The sequence below is a fragment of the Dysidea avara genome, chromosome 12 (assembly GCF_963678975.1).
Source record: "Dysidea avara chromosome 12, odDysAvar1.4, whole genome shotgun sequence".
Taxonomy (NCBI): domain Eukaryota; kingdom Metazoa; phylum Porifera; class Demospongiae; order Dictyoceratida; family Dysideidae; genus Dysidea; species Dysidea avara.
This window is the reverse complement of record NC_089283.1, coordinates 13,539,733-13,553,990: the sequence shown is the minus strand read 5'-3', so window position 1 is coordinate 13,553,990 and position 14,258 is coordinate 13,539,733. Positions and strand designations below refer to the sequence as shown.

General features: G+C 39.1%; 1 protein-coding gene and 1 long non-coding RNA gene across 10 annotated transcripts; one reads left to right on the top strand and one right to left on the bottom strand.

Annotated features, from left to right (window-relative positions):
- The first annotated feature begins 3,805 nt into the window (after window positions 1-3,805).
- LOC136241151 (uncharacterized) lies at window positions 3,806-8,776 on the top strand. 9 transcript variants are annotated; one of them, XR_010694191.1, is made up of 8 exons: window positions 4,057-4,265; window positions 4,823-4,901; window positions 4,962-5,165; window positions 5,218-5,412; window positions 5,463-5,854; window positions 5,932-5,975; window positions 7,052-7,099; window positions 8,493-8,776. XR_010694191.1 is itself a non-coding variant. In XM_066032329.1 (7 exons), the coding sequence occupies exons 4-7, from the start codon at window positions 5,257-5,259 to the stop codon at window positions 8,539-8,541; spliced, it is 345 nt and encodes a 114-aa protein (XP_065888401.1). In that variant the 5' UTR covers window positions 3,807-3,951; window positions 4,823-4,901; window positions 4,962-5,165; window positions 5,218-5,256; the 3' UTR covers window positions 8,542-8,776. The 9 variants fall into 9 exon arrangements, 6 of the variants coding, with proteins under 6 accessions (XP_065888402.1, XP_065888401.1, XP_065888399.1 ...); XM_066032329.1 differs by lacking the exons at window positions 4,057-4,265; window positions 5,932-5,975 and adding an exon at window positions 3,807-3,951 and having other exon boundaries at window positions 5,463-5,554; XM_066032327.1 differs by lacking the exon at window positions 5,932-5,975 and having other exon boundaries at window positions 4,055-4,265; window positions 5,221-5,412; window positions 5,463-5,554.
- A 3,738-nt stretch (window positions 8,777-12,514) lies between these two features.
- On the bottom strand, window positions 12,515-13,961 carry LOC136241131 (uncharacterized). The gene is made up of 3 exons (XR_010694181.1): window positions 13,790-13,961; window positions 13,532-13,736; window positions 12,515-13,480 (listed from the first exon to the last, which is right to left on the bottom strand). It is a non-coding gene; the product is annotated as an uncharacterized lncRNA (long non-coding RNA).
- Window positions 13,962-14,258: the final 297 nt, after the last annotated feature.

Sequence of the window (14,258 nt, the reverse complement as noted above, 5' to 3'; positions counted from 1 at the left end):
CAGCTATTTGTAATTATATGAGAAGAATGAGGTGATCATATCAACTTTGCATTGCTCTTTTTCCATTGAAATACAACAGCTCTTATAAGCATACAAGGTGTTTATAATGTGGATGAGTCACATTTAAACGTGAAAAAGGTGTCCCTATATAATGCTTCTAAAGGTCAACTCATCAGCTTTTTTCTTGCTTGTTGTACCTATGGGAAAGGGGAAAACAAAACAAAACAGCAACATGGTCATACATGATATGTCACTTGGGTAGGTTGGGACAGTTGATATGTTCACCTCATTCTTCTCATATAATTACAAATAGCTGTCATACTGCATACATTTAGCCATTCATCAATTATATTTAGAAGAATTCGGTTCACATATCAACTTTGCAGGTTTGAAGCAGATGAAATTACTGAATGACCAAAGTTTGAGGATTTATGAGGACAATAATAGAACTTTTCAAACATTGAAGCAGTGCTTCAGTCAGCAGCTTCCATTATTTCAGAAATGGACACCCCAGCATCTGCTACAGCAGAAGTAGCAGCACTACGAACAGAATGTTCCTTGAAAATGGAGGTATCGATGCCAGCTTTTGTTATCTATCTGGCTATGGTACTAGCAGTTGCTGCATGGTAGCCAGGTATGGCTGTGAGGAAGAAGGAGGTTTCTGATCTCCGGAATCCCTCCACTCTTTTGGTGTAAACTTTAACTGATGGCATTAACAGGACAAAGATTGGAATTAGGTGTGAAACTCGGAAAGAAAAAATCCTTCATTGCTGTATTTGCACGACTCTGCTTTGGCGGGCATAATGGCGTGAAAACTGCCCCTTCTGGTAAAAACTTCAAATTAGTTAGAAGAAAACTGGCTAGATCAGCTGAACGTAAAGGCCTGGTTAGGGCCAATAATAACACTGTTTTGATTGACAAATCAATCAATGACAGTTTTCCATTGGATGAATCAATAGAATCAAGCCAGGTTACAACTGTATTCACTTTCCACGTTGAAGAATACCTTGGAGTAGGTGGGCGTAGGTTGTAGGCACCTTTCAAAATACGTACTAACTGAGGATGTTGTCCAACAGGTTTCCCCTTGATGTGCTCATGTACTGAAGTTAGAGATGGCAGATCTGTGTGAATTTAAAGAGCTATAAGCGTAGCCATTGTAGTGTAATCCAGCTAAGAAATTAGAAATATCAACTATAGGGCCAGAAATGGGATTTCTGTTCCATTGAGCACACCAGCATTCCCACTTGTGAAGGAGTGAGTTGTAAGATTTGTTAGATTTTTGTCTCCAGAAAGCCATAAGGAGTTCTGAAGCTTGTTCTGAAAGCTTATCTGTTTGACAGTACTCCCTGAGGTGGCCATGGGCCAAACGGCCAGTTGAACTTCCTGAGGAAGGAATGGTGGAGACATTGAATCCTGTGCCAGTATGGGGCCTGCTGCTGGAAGGATGAGGTGAGGATAGTCGGACAGTAGTGACAGTAGGACTGGAAACCATGGTTGACCCTTTCAGACTGGGGCTACTATCAGTACATCTGCTTGCTGGTGGCTGATCTCTGACAGAACTTTCAACATTATTCCCCATGGAGGATTCGCGTAGCACATCTTCCCTGGAGGAAGGCATCCGTTGCTGCTGCTTGAGGGTCTGGCCTCCAACTGAAAAACACTGGTAATTGGTGTGTTAGTCTGGATGCAAACAGGTCTACTACACAGGGTCCCCAGGTCTGGTTGATTTTTTGAAAAATGTTTGGGTGAAGCTTCCAGTCCCATCTGTCTTGACTCACCCTGGACTCCCTGTCTGCTACAGTGTTGAGGTGCCCAGGTAGGTGATTGGCTTTCAGGATAATGTCCTGGGACATGCACCATTCCCAGGTTTCCTTGGCTAACTAGCACAGAGAGGGTGATGTTGTTCCCCCTCTGTGATTCAAGTAAGATATTGCTGTCGTGTTGTCCATATTGAGGTACACTGTCAAGGGGAAAGGCATCTCCCTTGTGAAGCATTGGAAGGCTACCAGCATCTCTAGATAATTGATGTGATAAGAGGTCTCCAGCTGTGACCATGGCCCCCCTGTGGTCACTTCCCTGCAGACTGCTCCCCAGCCCCAGTTGGACACATCGGTGGTTACCTTTATCCAGTTGGCTGGAGATAACAAGCTGCGAGCATTCCATAAACTGGCTTGTTCCTTCCACCAATTCAGCTCCTCCTTGTCGGTGCTCGAGAGATGAACTGAGTTGTCCATCCCCCCCTCCTGATTCTGAAAGAAATATTTTGTTGCTTGAAGGGATCTGTAAAACAGAGGAGCAGGTGGGATTGCCACCACTGTTGCATTGGCTGTTCCAATAAATTGGGCCATTTACATATATAGTCTGGTGGGAGGCATCTCTGCTCAAAAGCTGAATAGCTCTGTCTTTTATTGCCTTCATCTTTAGTTGTGGCAGGTGGAGTGTTGGAGGTTGTGACTGGACTGTGACACCCAGAAACTCTAATTCTTGGCATGGAGTCAGGAGGAATTTCTCTGTGTTGATTGAGAACCCCAGGGCTTGGAACATTGTCACCATCAATTGACCTTGAAGGTGAGCTTCCTCTCTGGAATGTGCCAGTAGAAGGAAGTCGTTGATATACGCCACCATTTTTATCATCCAGTCTCCCTCCTGCATTAAATTCTCCACTAGATGGATACTTTCCATCTTGAAATGTTCCCAAATAACATAATGGTTTAGTTACGGGCCTTTGGGAGCCATCTTTTTTTGGTACCAGAAACATTCTGGACAGAAATCCTTGGGTTTGTGGATTGGATACAACAGAGATTGCTCCCTTCTCCAGGAGTTTGTGAATCTCTGCATTCCTAAGTTGAGTCACCTTCTCTGAGAGGTAAGGTGGGGTTGGAGGACTCAACTGACTGGGCTGTTTCCAGAATTCTATTTTGTACCCCTGAATAGTGTTTATGACCCAGAGATCTGATGTCACTTTCATCCAATTTGCCACTGCCAGGTGTAACTGAATGACCTGACTGATGCAAGCTGTGGCTTAACTTAATGGCTGAGCTGGGAGATTCTGTTGCACCCACTGAAGGGCTGTAGCTGTAGGGGTATTGTGTGTACTGTGTACATAGTTTCTTATTAAGTTTGTTACATTTGATACATTTGTACAATTTGTATGAATTACAGAAACACTGAATGCCCCCTTTTGGGGGGTCACCTAGAGATGAATTGTCTACGGGTGTCCTCACCCTCTGGAGGCTGGCTTCTGGAAGATCCTTTTTGGACCGCCGAAACTTTTTGGGTGTTGGTACGGCTGGTATCTGCCCCTCCCGTAGCCGCTGGCGGCTCCCTTGAGAGGAGCTCCCTGGAAAAAACTGCTTCGGTCAGTTTAAACTCGGAGGTTGTACTCCTCAACACTCGAACAGCTCATATCAAAACATATGTATGGGATTTGTCAAATCAAGCATTTTCAGGTGGTCAACATTAAAAGTTTTCAAAACACTGTCTTAAACTTTTGAAAATCAAGAATTATGCATTAAATAATCTAATATCTGTTTAATGTCTTTTTTGAAACCTCAACTTGGTAAAACAGGCTGACCATAAAATCTCATCATTCCTTGTCATTTGTTGTCCAATACAAAATGCATGTATTTTACACTACACACAAGAACACTAATTTACAACCTTTAACTCACAAAATTTCTACAGCACACCATAAAATAAAAGAAAGCCCTTGAATTTCTCTATCCAATTCCGACCGTACAAATGGGAAAATGTTGCCATAGCGACAGTTAGTTACTGCTGATGATGACATAATACGCGCTCCATACATTAACCTATTGGAAAATTTAATTATCTCGGCGGGAAAATCCCAATTTACAAGTTGTTATCCTCAACCAAATTCGCTAAATTTGGTATCATTCTACGCAGCGAAGGATGCTTAATAAGACTCCGACCGTACAAATTGTTAAACAGGTTAGTTTAAAGAAATATGTTTAAAAACACGTGTTTTTACGGGCACTGTGAACCAATCTCGTTATGTACAGACTTGCTCAACCACAAAATTGCGTAATACCGGAAACAAAATAATATCACGTGACGATGGTTGTAACACCAGTAATGCGAGAGACCTTTTATCGATAAGGCGATTCTAATGGATTCAGGAGTCATAAAGGAGTTCACCCTCAGACTCAAGCTTACCGTTTCTTCGTGTTCCAGCATATGTGTTGTACTGTGGCCGCTACTGAAGGTTGCCACCCGTGGTGCTGATGACCGGTGAGCTCTTGAAGGTACAACTAGTGTTCTGTGTTCAAATAGTCTTTATACCCTTTTCACCTGTTCAGCCTATCATGTTAAAATTGCACCCAGAAATAGTGCTATGTTATGGGTGTAACATGACCAAATTTCAGCTTATTCACAAGTCAAGTTAGGCCAGGCAAAAACTTAATTGTTTTGCATCCCCTCCTGCATCCCTTTTACCCACTGCCTCTAATTTCATTATTGCTGTTATCAATCACAAGCAACACTATTTCCTCTTCTATAACCAGTTGCAATTACACCAGGTGTGTGTACATACTTCAAGTAAGCTGGGCTAATAATGAGCAAAGACAAGTGTGAATTCAACAAGTCAGAAATTAAATTTCTAGGCCAACCAGTTAATCACGTACATCCTGATCCTGGCAAAATACACGTTATCAGAGACACAAAAGCAAGCACCAATTAATATTCGTCAGTTTTTAGGTATGATCAATCAATTGATCAAATTTTCATACGTACGTCTGTGTATATAATGTGTGTAGGTCTGTACTGCCTGTATAATATTGCACATTTATGAATAACCATTCAGAGTTTGGCTGGAGATGCTACAGAAGAACCTCAAAGGCTGCAAGAAGGAGATTAAGAGTCTCTCATTGATTGAGAATGCTGTTAGTAACTGTGATGTTACTTGTTACTTAGTTACCTGATCACCTATGTGACACATGTAGCCTTCCTCAAGGCCAACTACAAGTACTCTATTTTAAAAGTGTCGAGCTGTTAACCTCAGCTCCAAAGCCACCATCACTAGCTGACGCTGGTCGCTTCAACAATCTTGGTTGTCTATACAATCGCATGGGCAAGTACAGTTTGGCATCTTACTACTTCAGCTCTATGATGCCCTCAATGACTTCCCACCATATCATTGGAGAAAGGTAGGTGAGTGGGTGGGTGTGTCCTGTGTTGTCATGTGATCTGTGGTTGTAGCAGCACTGTCAGGTCGTCCATTGCCAGTACTGGGGGTAAATGGTCGTCGAATGTTGTTATATAATCTTGGACTGCAACAACTATATGCTGGTCAACCAACTGTTGCATTCACTTCTTTGTTGGAAGCTGTACAAGTGTTTCAATCCACACTTGTGGCTTCAGCTGGCTGAGACTTCAATAGTGGATTACAATAAGGTTGTTATGGTGACCGTTACCATGGTACGTAATTGTTATAATACTCGCAGGCACAGATGGTCTATGCAAAGCAGCAGTATTACCATAGTCAAACTGTAGTTGGAGCTGGTTTCCATCAAGTTTTGTTGTCATGCCGATGGAGGTAGGTCACTTATCACATGACGGATCATCATCAGCCATATATGCCAACCCCATCACTTTACTTTGCTAACATCTGTCTGTGTAATGCTCTCTACTTGCTACCTCCACTGCCACAGCAACCAATGAGACTACGTTATATCTGAGTTGCCATGTCCACCACTCCATGGTGATGCTATGATGCCATAAGGGCGTCCATTCTGGCAAACAGTTCTTATATTTTGTTATGTCAAGGTGACCCGGTGTCTTCACTACACTACAGTAAACAACTTCTGACCATTCCTTCACTGTCATTTCCACTGATGTAAGTGTCATATTGACAAGAAAGCTATGGGCTATGTAGTTAGTGTTGTTACATGGACGTAACTTTTAACCTCACAGTTCTGAATGTAACTTAGACAACCACTTCAGTCAACTCACCGATGGTAATGAATATAGATATGAATGTTTCATAAATTTGTTGTACCATGTTGTCTTGAGTTATGGCCCAGGTGTGTTTAACTTTAAGCGGCTTTTCACCCCGGCCAGTAAACAAGTCCGGTGACTATACAAGATTATCATTTCTATACAAGTTCAACATTCTCATATTTCTTTTAATAACTTCAGTGTTTTACTCTAGTCTCCTTGATGTGTTCCTCCGTGTAAGGTAGTTTACTGTATGAAATATTCTTTTACTTCATCCTTCAAGATGCTACACAGAATTGTTAGAAATTATAACTACACTAAATGTTCAGTTGAGACCTGATATTTATTCAAACTTCTTTTTATACCCTACTTACTAAGAAGGCTGGCTATCATTTTACAGCACAGCAAATGGCACTTGGACGGTGGCAAAACATAAGTACTAGTTCTTAAAAGGCATTTATTTGGTTAACCTTTATAGTAATAGATAGCTTGATTTGGAGTATTTCATGACCTCCTGCTCACATGGAAATCCAAATTTTTGTAGATGAGAAACAAGTAATCAAGTTTGCCTTACCTGTACAGTTCTTGTTAATTGCTACCATGATTTTCATACATTAGCGTTTTACCCTTAATGGGTTTTGCTAATCAATCAATTAATAAGAGTGGGTGCCAGGTACATGTAATTGAAAATGTTGTAAGACACCCTTTTGCAGATCCAGTCACATATAACGTCAGGGTTGAATATTTAGTAGCATATCCATCACTTAAGGCAAAGAAATAATTCTTACCCTATGACTTATAAATCCCAGATTTAGAGGGCAGTGAAAACTCACTGGAAATATTCTTTGTAAGACTTCACCACTATTTAGAATATTAACTTACATTGTTTTAAGCTGTTACATACATTGTATCATTTACTACAACATTTTTAATAAACCTTCTGTTAATATCTTGGGTGATGTATTACATGCTTGGCCCTGTCCATCATCAGGTGTCCCCTATTCAAAGTTTCCATTATTGCATCACTTGTGGCATCCTAATGCAGGTTTAGACTAGCAATTGATGTTATTATGAAGTATGTTCCTCTCCAAATTAGGTGTTTACAGCAAGCAGGTACTCTTCCACTGGAGTCTATACTACTGAGGTAATAATCCTGTTAGTATAATGGCATCATCTGTTTGGAACGAGAAGGTACACATACTGGACTGGGCTACTGGAATGGACTACTGGACTGGGATTTTTTGCTTCATGATTCATTTTTCAACACTTTTTGTTAAGCACATTGGCTATTACACCTCCTTCAATACAACTGCCCACTTGTTTTCATTGGCATATCCCAAAACTGTGGTGTATGGTATGGGCAATATATTTCTTAGAAATGCCAAATGTGCAAACATACAATGATGCTAAGCCAATTAATGCGTACATAAACACAGTAGTTGACTAGTGGCTGTAGTAGTGGTACATCACACAGTACACATTGTTACAACTTGCTAGTATACTGTACAATGCAGCAGCTACCATGTACGGATGTATTTAGATTATAATACATAGCTAGATCATTTCATCCCAAGCTCCTGAAAATATTTATCTTTGTGCAAATGCAGTTAATCTAGATTATCTAATTTTTGTATGGTTTACACTAGGGAAAGGCATTAAAATGTTTGCTATCAATGTACACATTCAACTTTATAAGCAAGTCATGCTATGCTATGTAAGTGGTCTATAGGGTGCATTGTTGGAGTACATAGGCATTTCTGAGGAATATGTTTTCATTAACACAACAACTAACAGCACATTCCTGTACCCTGACAATTAAAGACAAAAAGTGAATCACCAGTCCAATGAAATTAAAAACCAAAAATCAGTAGTCCATTCCAGTGATCCAGTCCACTGTTTGTACCTTCCCAAGTGGCATGCTAACAGCTGGCCAGTGTGTGGGTGTGCAGTTGGCCGTAGGTTTACGTGAAGTTGGCATGGGAAAATTGTTTACGTATGTGTATTTGTCCACACTCACTTGAGTAAAATATTTTGAAACTGAAAGAATGACGGAAGGCACTGGATAGTTACAGTAGCAATATATTTAAATATGGCCAATCAATTTTATTGATTATGAACACCAGGAGCTTTAAAAAGTTTATGGTGATGTATAAGACTACCAAGAGTGTTTTAGCCTGTATAATAAATGATTATGTGAAGTACGTAACACAGATATTCAAGTAATTTTTTATTTTGGGTTGCCTTTACTAGTTGGTGTATTTAGCCTTTTCAGCCAGTATACCAATGAAAATATTTTCGTATTACTATTTTCAAAATCAATGAAATATCCATGCTATTTCATACAATCATTCATTAAGGGCCAACGCATCAATCAATAACTCCGCAATACTATTATTTACTCTTGGGTGATATATTCCGGTATAATCACCCACCCATTTGATTATTTCTTACCATTTATTCTGTGTACAGATGTGTGAACACAATGTCAACCATCAAACACATTCCATCCACTTATTCATAATAATGATCACCCACAGGGTAACAGAGTTACTACCTCAAATTGATTACACTAGTACAGTATGGTGAGGCTCCTGCACACGAAACACTAGATGTCATATACTAGCTATGGAGGTTGAGGACAGATGTTATGGAGCAGTGAAGACTGATGAGAACATGTCAGCTACTGACACTTGGATTGGCTGGCTAGCTTTTACTCTAATGTGATTAAATACATGTATGTAAACATTGTTCATGTTTGTATGGTGATGTCTCATCCATAGTTGCATGGTGTACACAGCATAAGAGGACACATCTGTTTCTATTCTGTGTAGTGTTGCACAGATAATTGGATCGGTTATCAGAAAAACCATATATTGGCTGTGTTTTTGTACGTATAACGGTATCGGATGGGTGCCAAGATGAAAAAAAGCAGCATACACAGATATGTGTATTTATTTAAAATACATGCTAATAATATGCATCAAATGATGTTTACAAATGCATTAAGTTGCATTTTCATATTGCTTTTACCGCTTCCATGTACTGTCAGCTGTTTTTGTAGCAATACTACCACTGTAAATAAATCGGTCCTTCACAATCAAACTTCTAATAAAATTGCTACAAAATAGACATGTTGTGCAATATCAGATTGGCTACATTTATCAGCTTGAAAATATCCATTATCGGTTATCGGAAAATCTTATATCAGTGCAACACTACTTCTGTTTCTACCGGTCAAGGGATGAGCTGCGATGACATGTTAATGATTGTAACACGCAGGTACAATGTATCTGACCTGTCACAGCACCCATCAGACTCGTACATTTCTGACAAGTACAGTGTAAGCTATTTTTCTCTTCCTCATCCTAAACTGTCTCAAAATACTTGTGTTGTAGCTTTATTATCAAGACAATGACCAGTACAAGCACATTATTAATATAGTGCTGCCTGACATGAGGTACACCTTAGACTCAAGAAATTTCGATAGTTATCCTCTGAGTAATGCCTAGCTACAATGAAGTAACGAAGCCTACTGAATGAAGCTTATTCACCAGCTTCTTACTTATAACCAAGATTTGCACATTGTCCAACAACGCAATCATGTCACGTTATAAAGTGGTAGTTTCACATGTGACAGATTAAGGCTGTGGACACAAAGTAATATAATATGTAATATTATTATAGTTACTTTATTTTATGGGTAATATGTAACTGTAACTAAATAGTTCAGTTGCATGTAATATGTAACTAGTTACTTTTACTAAGTAACTTGCCCAACACTGGTCATGAAGTATACCTTAACTATGTTAGGGAAACCTACCATATAAGCCTAAATATTTCAAGGAGGAAATTTTTCGTGGTTTTGGGGGTTATCAGCAAAATTTTCAACCTTGAAATATTTAGACCTCCATATAGTCCAATACATTTGGGAAGTGTTTGCAAATCCGCAAAATTTTTATTTTTAGCAACATTGCTCAACCTCAAAATATTTGTCCCGCAAAATATTTAGGCTATACATGTACAGTACTTGACATGGTCACTATAATGAGGTGTTCGTATTACTGAGCTCATAAAATACATCTACGCTATGTGTGATATGTATTTAACATGGCTGGAGTCCTAAATGGCCACGTATAGTTAAGGGTTCAACTTTCCAAGGTTTTACCTTCTAATCATCTAATTCTTGCTCATTCTTTCCATTCAACGTATCATCCATGAGCTCCACATCTTAGCACCCACCCTGGCAAACCTTTACTATAATCCTCACTGCAACAAAGGAACAAACAACTGATCCTAACGTTTTGACTAACCAACATTAACAATAATCAGTTCTACTCTATGTAATATAATGAATACCACATTGGATGATTTACTGTCTGTCCTAGACTTCATGCTCCACATATTGGTCAGTCTAATAGTTAAGTACATGCCCACACACTGTATATACAATCTACTTAAAGATCTGCAAGCATTAACCAAACTGGTGCCAGCAATTAAAATGCTCTGTTGACAGTCAGCTTGGATACTACGAGCAGCCCTTGATGAGTTGTGGTACAGTTATCTACCATTGACATCACTGCGGCGATTGAGGCAAACGGCACAAGACTATGACACAGCACACAAGTGCTCCACCTTACAATCAACTGCTAGCATCTCCCACCAGGCCTACACATGCCAGTAATAATCTCAACAATGTCACCATTGGCCTTCACAAGGGCCCCTGGTACACAACACCACTGTAATGTGACTAGTACACTTCACAAGGCCACTGATATACAATCAAAATAGAAAGTCCTTCTTATGAAGAAATAAATTATTTCTAAATGAAAAGTGGCTTATAAGGCCACAAACTTTCTCATCCTCCTGTACTCAAAATAGCAGTGCAGGAGGGTAGATTTTTATTGTATTTTTTACTAACTAGATAGTTTACTTAGCTAGCTAAAATGACTCAAAATGTAAATTTCTTAGACTTCTCTAGCAAGGTACAAACTATAAAAGGTGCTAATTGGCATCCCTTAGCCACCAGTGGTACAAAAAATCCTTGATAAGGTAAGTAAAACGGCAATGCAGGTGGGGATGATAATCTAATATGTGGCCTAATGAATCAATGTTTGAACATCCGGCCACTACACTGACCACACAATCCATTTGTGTGAGTGTGGCAGATGGGTGACATCAGTTTATGCCTATCACTGGTTACAGAGCTATACTAGAAGCTTGAAATTATAATCCTATTGGTATACATACCTGTCATTAGGAATAATTCCCACCATATGACTCTGCACTTTGAATATTTTTTAAATTACACACTGAACACCCGGATAAGTGCATAAAAGATTAGCTGGTTAAACTGTTCCAGTGATCATGCCTAAGTGTAATGATAAAGGTGTGCATATACAATGTTAATGTTATTATCTGCTTTACCAGTTAAGCACTGAACACACTGATAGAATACTGAGTCTCCTACTTCCTCAGTTGTTGTAGAATAGCTTACCGGTCATCAGTACCACGTGTGCCAACCTTCCACAGTACAACACATATGCTGGAACACGAAGAAACGGTAAGCTTGAGCCTGAGGGTGAAGTGAACTCCTTTATGACTCAGTCCTGAATCCATTAGAATCGCCTTATCGATAAAGTCCGCTCTCGCACAGAGCTCTGGCTCTCGCATTACCGGTGTTACAATCGTCACGTGATATTATTGTTTCCGGTATTACGTAATTTTGTGGTTGAGCAAGTCTGTACATAACGAGACTGATTCTCAATACGTAGATTTCGCGGTACAAGGCTCCTTTTTAGCTTCCCCTTCGTTACTACACAAAGAACTTACACATGAATCGAATCGCCTTTCAAACCAAACTTCGTGTCTGTCAACCAAAGTACGCGGAAGTTATGGTGCCTTGTTTAGAAGACGGTGTTATTTTATACGAAACGGGCGTAACCCATTCGGAAATCCGGAATATCTTACACAAGTTTTGATATGTTCAGCCCGGTGTTTGATCTTTTTACTCGATGCCTTCTCCGAACAGGTAGGGGGCTGACTTCGAAAAGTCTGTCCTTGGCTAGTCCTGTAACATCTCGGTTCAGCGTTGGCATTGCCCAAAAACAGCAGTGCTTGCTACACGGCGGCGCCCACCAAGTCAGGGTCTCAGCTCTGGCTCATCTTTGCCTAGCTCTTCAAATGCCGCCACAAGGTGTCCAGATAAAAGTTCTGGAAGCAGGAGAGCTGGCTGTCTTCATTCATGGCATCTTTCTTGATGACGTCTTCAATTATCACAGGAAAAGTTACTGATAAATAATATGCAAGATTTTAAAACAAATATGACTATCCACATACTCTATGGAATTGTTGGCCAATTGAATACACTATAGCAAGTAATATCACAAATCACCTAACAAACTTATTGTATTTCATTTGTTAAATTTTCTATAAAAAATTGAATACACTATAGCAAGTAATATCACAAATCACCTAACAAACTTATTGTATTTCATTTGTTAAATTTTCTATAAAACCATTGAAGAATTCCCCATTATTGCAGTTTTACTACTAATTTTGTTATAATTTTTCATGACACAAAAACTTACAAAAATACAACCAAAACTAAAAGCATACAGTAATACAACATGTCCTGCATCAGTACATAGCTATAGTCCTGTCCTTTAGTAATCATATGTTCTGTCTGTTAAGTGATCAACAAATATTCCATCTGTTTAGTGACAAATGTTCTGTCTGTTTAGTGATCAACAAATTAAATTAATGTTTCGTCTGTTTAGAGATCACCAAAATAATGTTCCATCTGTTTAGTGATCAACAAATTTCCGTCTGTTTAGTATTCAACAAATGTTCCATCTGTTTAGTGATTAGCAAATGTTCTGTCTGTTTAGTGATCAACAAATGTGACTGGGCCTGCAATAATATGGCATGTGGGCACATGATTTTTGCCTACTTTTTCACACTTTCATCACTCATAACTTTTTGTACCATTATGCTATGGTGTTGCAATTTTCAGCTTTCAGTACGTATTTAATTGGCATCATGATGCAAGTTACAGAATGGAAATGTATTTTTCCAGTACTGAGATATGACTTGTAGAGTAATGGGATGTAGTTTGTGCCCACATGCCCTATTTTTGCAGGCCGGGTCACAAATTTCCATCTGTTTAGTGTTCAACAAATGTTCCGTCTGTATAGTGTTCAACAAATTTCTGTCCATTTAGTGTTCAACAAATGTTCTGTCTGTTTAGTAATCAACAAATGTTCCATCTGCTTAAATAGTGATCAACATATAATTATGTTCCGTCTGTTTAGTGATCATCAACAAATGTTCCATCTGTGAAGAGATCAACAAGCGTTCCGTCTGTTTAGTAATCATCAACAAATGTTTCGTCTGTTTAGTAGTCAACAATGTTCCATCTGGATCATCTGAAGAATTCTCCACATACAAATCCCAATTGTTACAAATGTGTGGCTCAAATAAAAAATCTTCAGCAAATTGGCCATAGCCTCAGAAATATAGCTCTTCCCTGCAGTATAATAATATAATAAGCTGTGCATATAATTAAATAATAACTCACAAAGTTTAAACAACCATTATTCGTGCTGAAATCCTTCCTTTGTTCTAGATTTTTTATTCAGAACACTCATTTGGGTATAAATTATTAATTGACGGAGACTCCTTTGATGGAACATCTACACACTTCAATAGTTTCAAATACATTCCAGATCAAAGCATTCTTCTGATTTTTGTACACCCACACCAACAGATTTTATTTTGACTCACTACAATGACATACTATGCATACACAATAATAGGAACTGATGTGCTTGCTTACCAGATGAAGTGGATCCTTAAGTTGGTTAGCCAACACTACAACCTGAAATTTTTGCATTCGACAACCATACAAGTTAGGCATTACCTAGCTATCACCTCACCTGTTGTGTTACTTCAATGGCAGCCATTCTATAAGGTTACCATTAACAATAAATTTTCAGTTATACAAATGAAAGTGCATGTATGCATAAGAAATTAGATTAAATCGCATCGCTCAGTCACAATTGCAACTTACCTCTCTAAAAGTGCCGCCAGTTTTATCCCGGCTGGCATCACTGAAGAACTATAACATCTCCTTTACTTATGCCATCAAAACGCCCAGACTTAAAAGAATACCCTCGTGAAGCTTAGGCCTTCTCTCAAACATCCTGCACGACGTCCACGTCTTCATCAGTTTGAACTGAGTTCCCGCCGTTTCTATCACGTGGTTACTGTCATGGTGACGATCACGTGAATTGCTCGACTCTCGG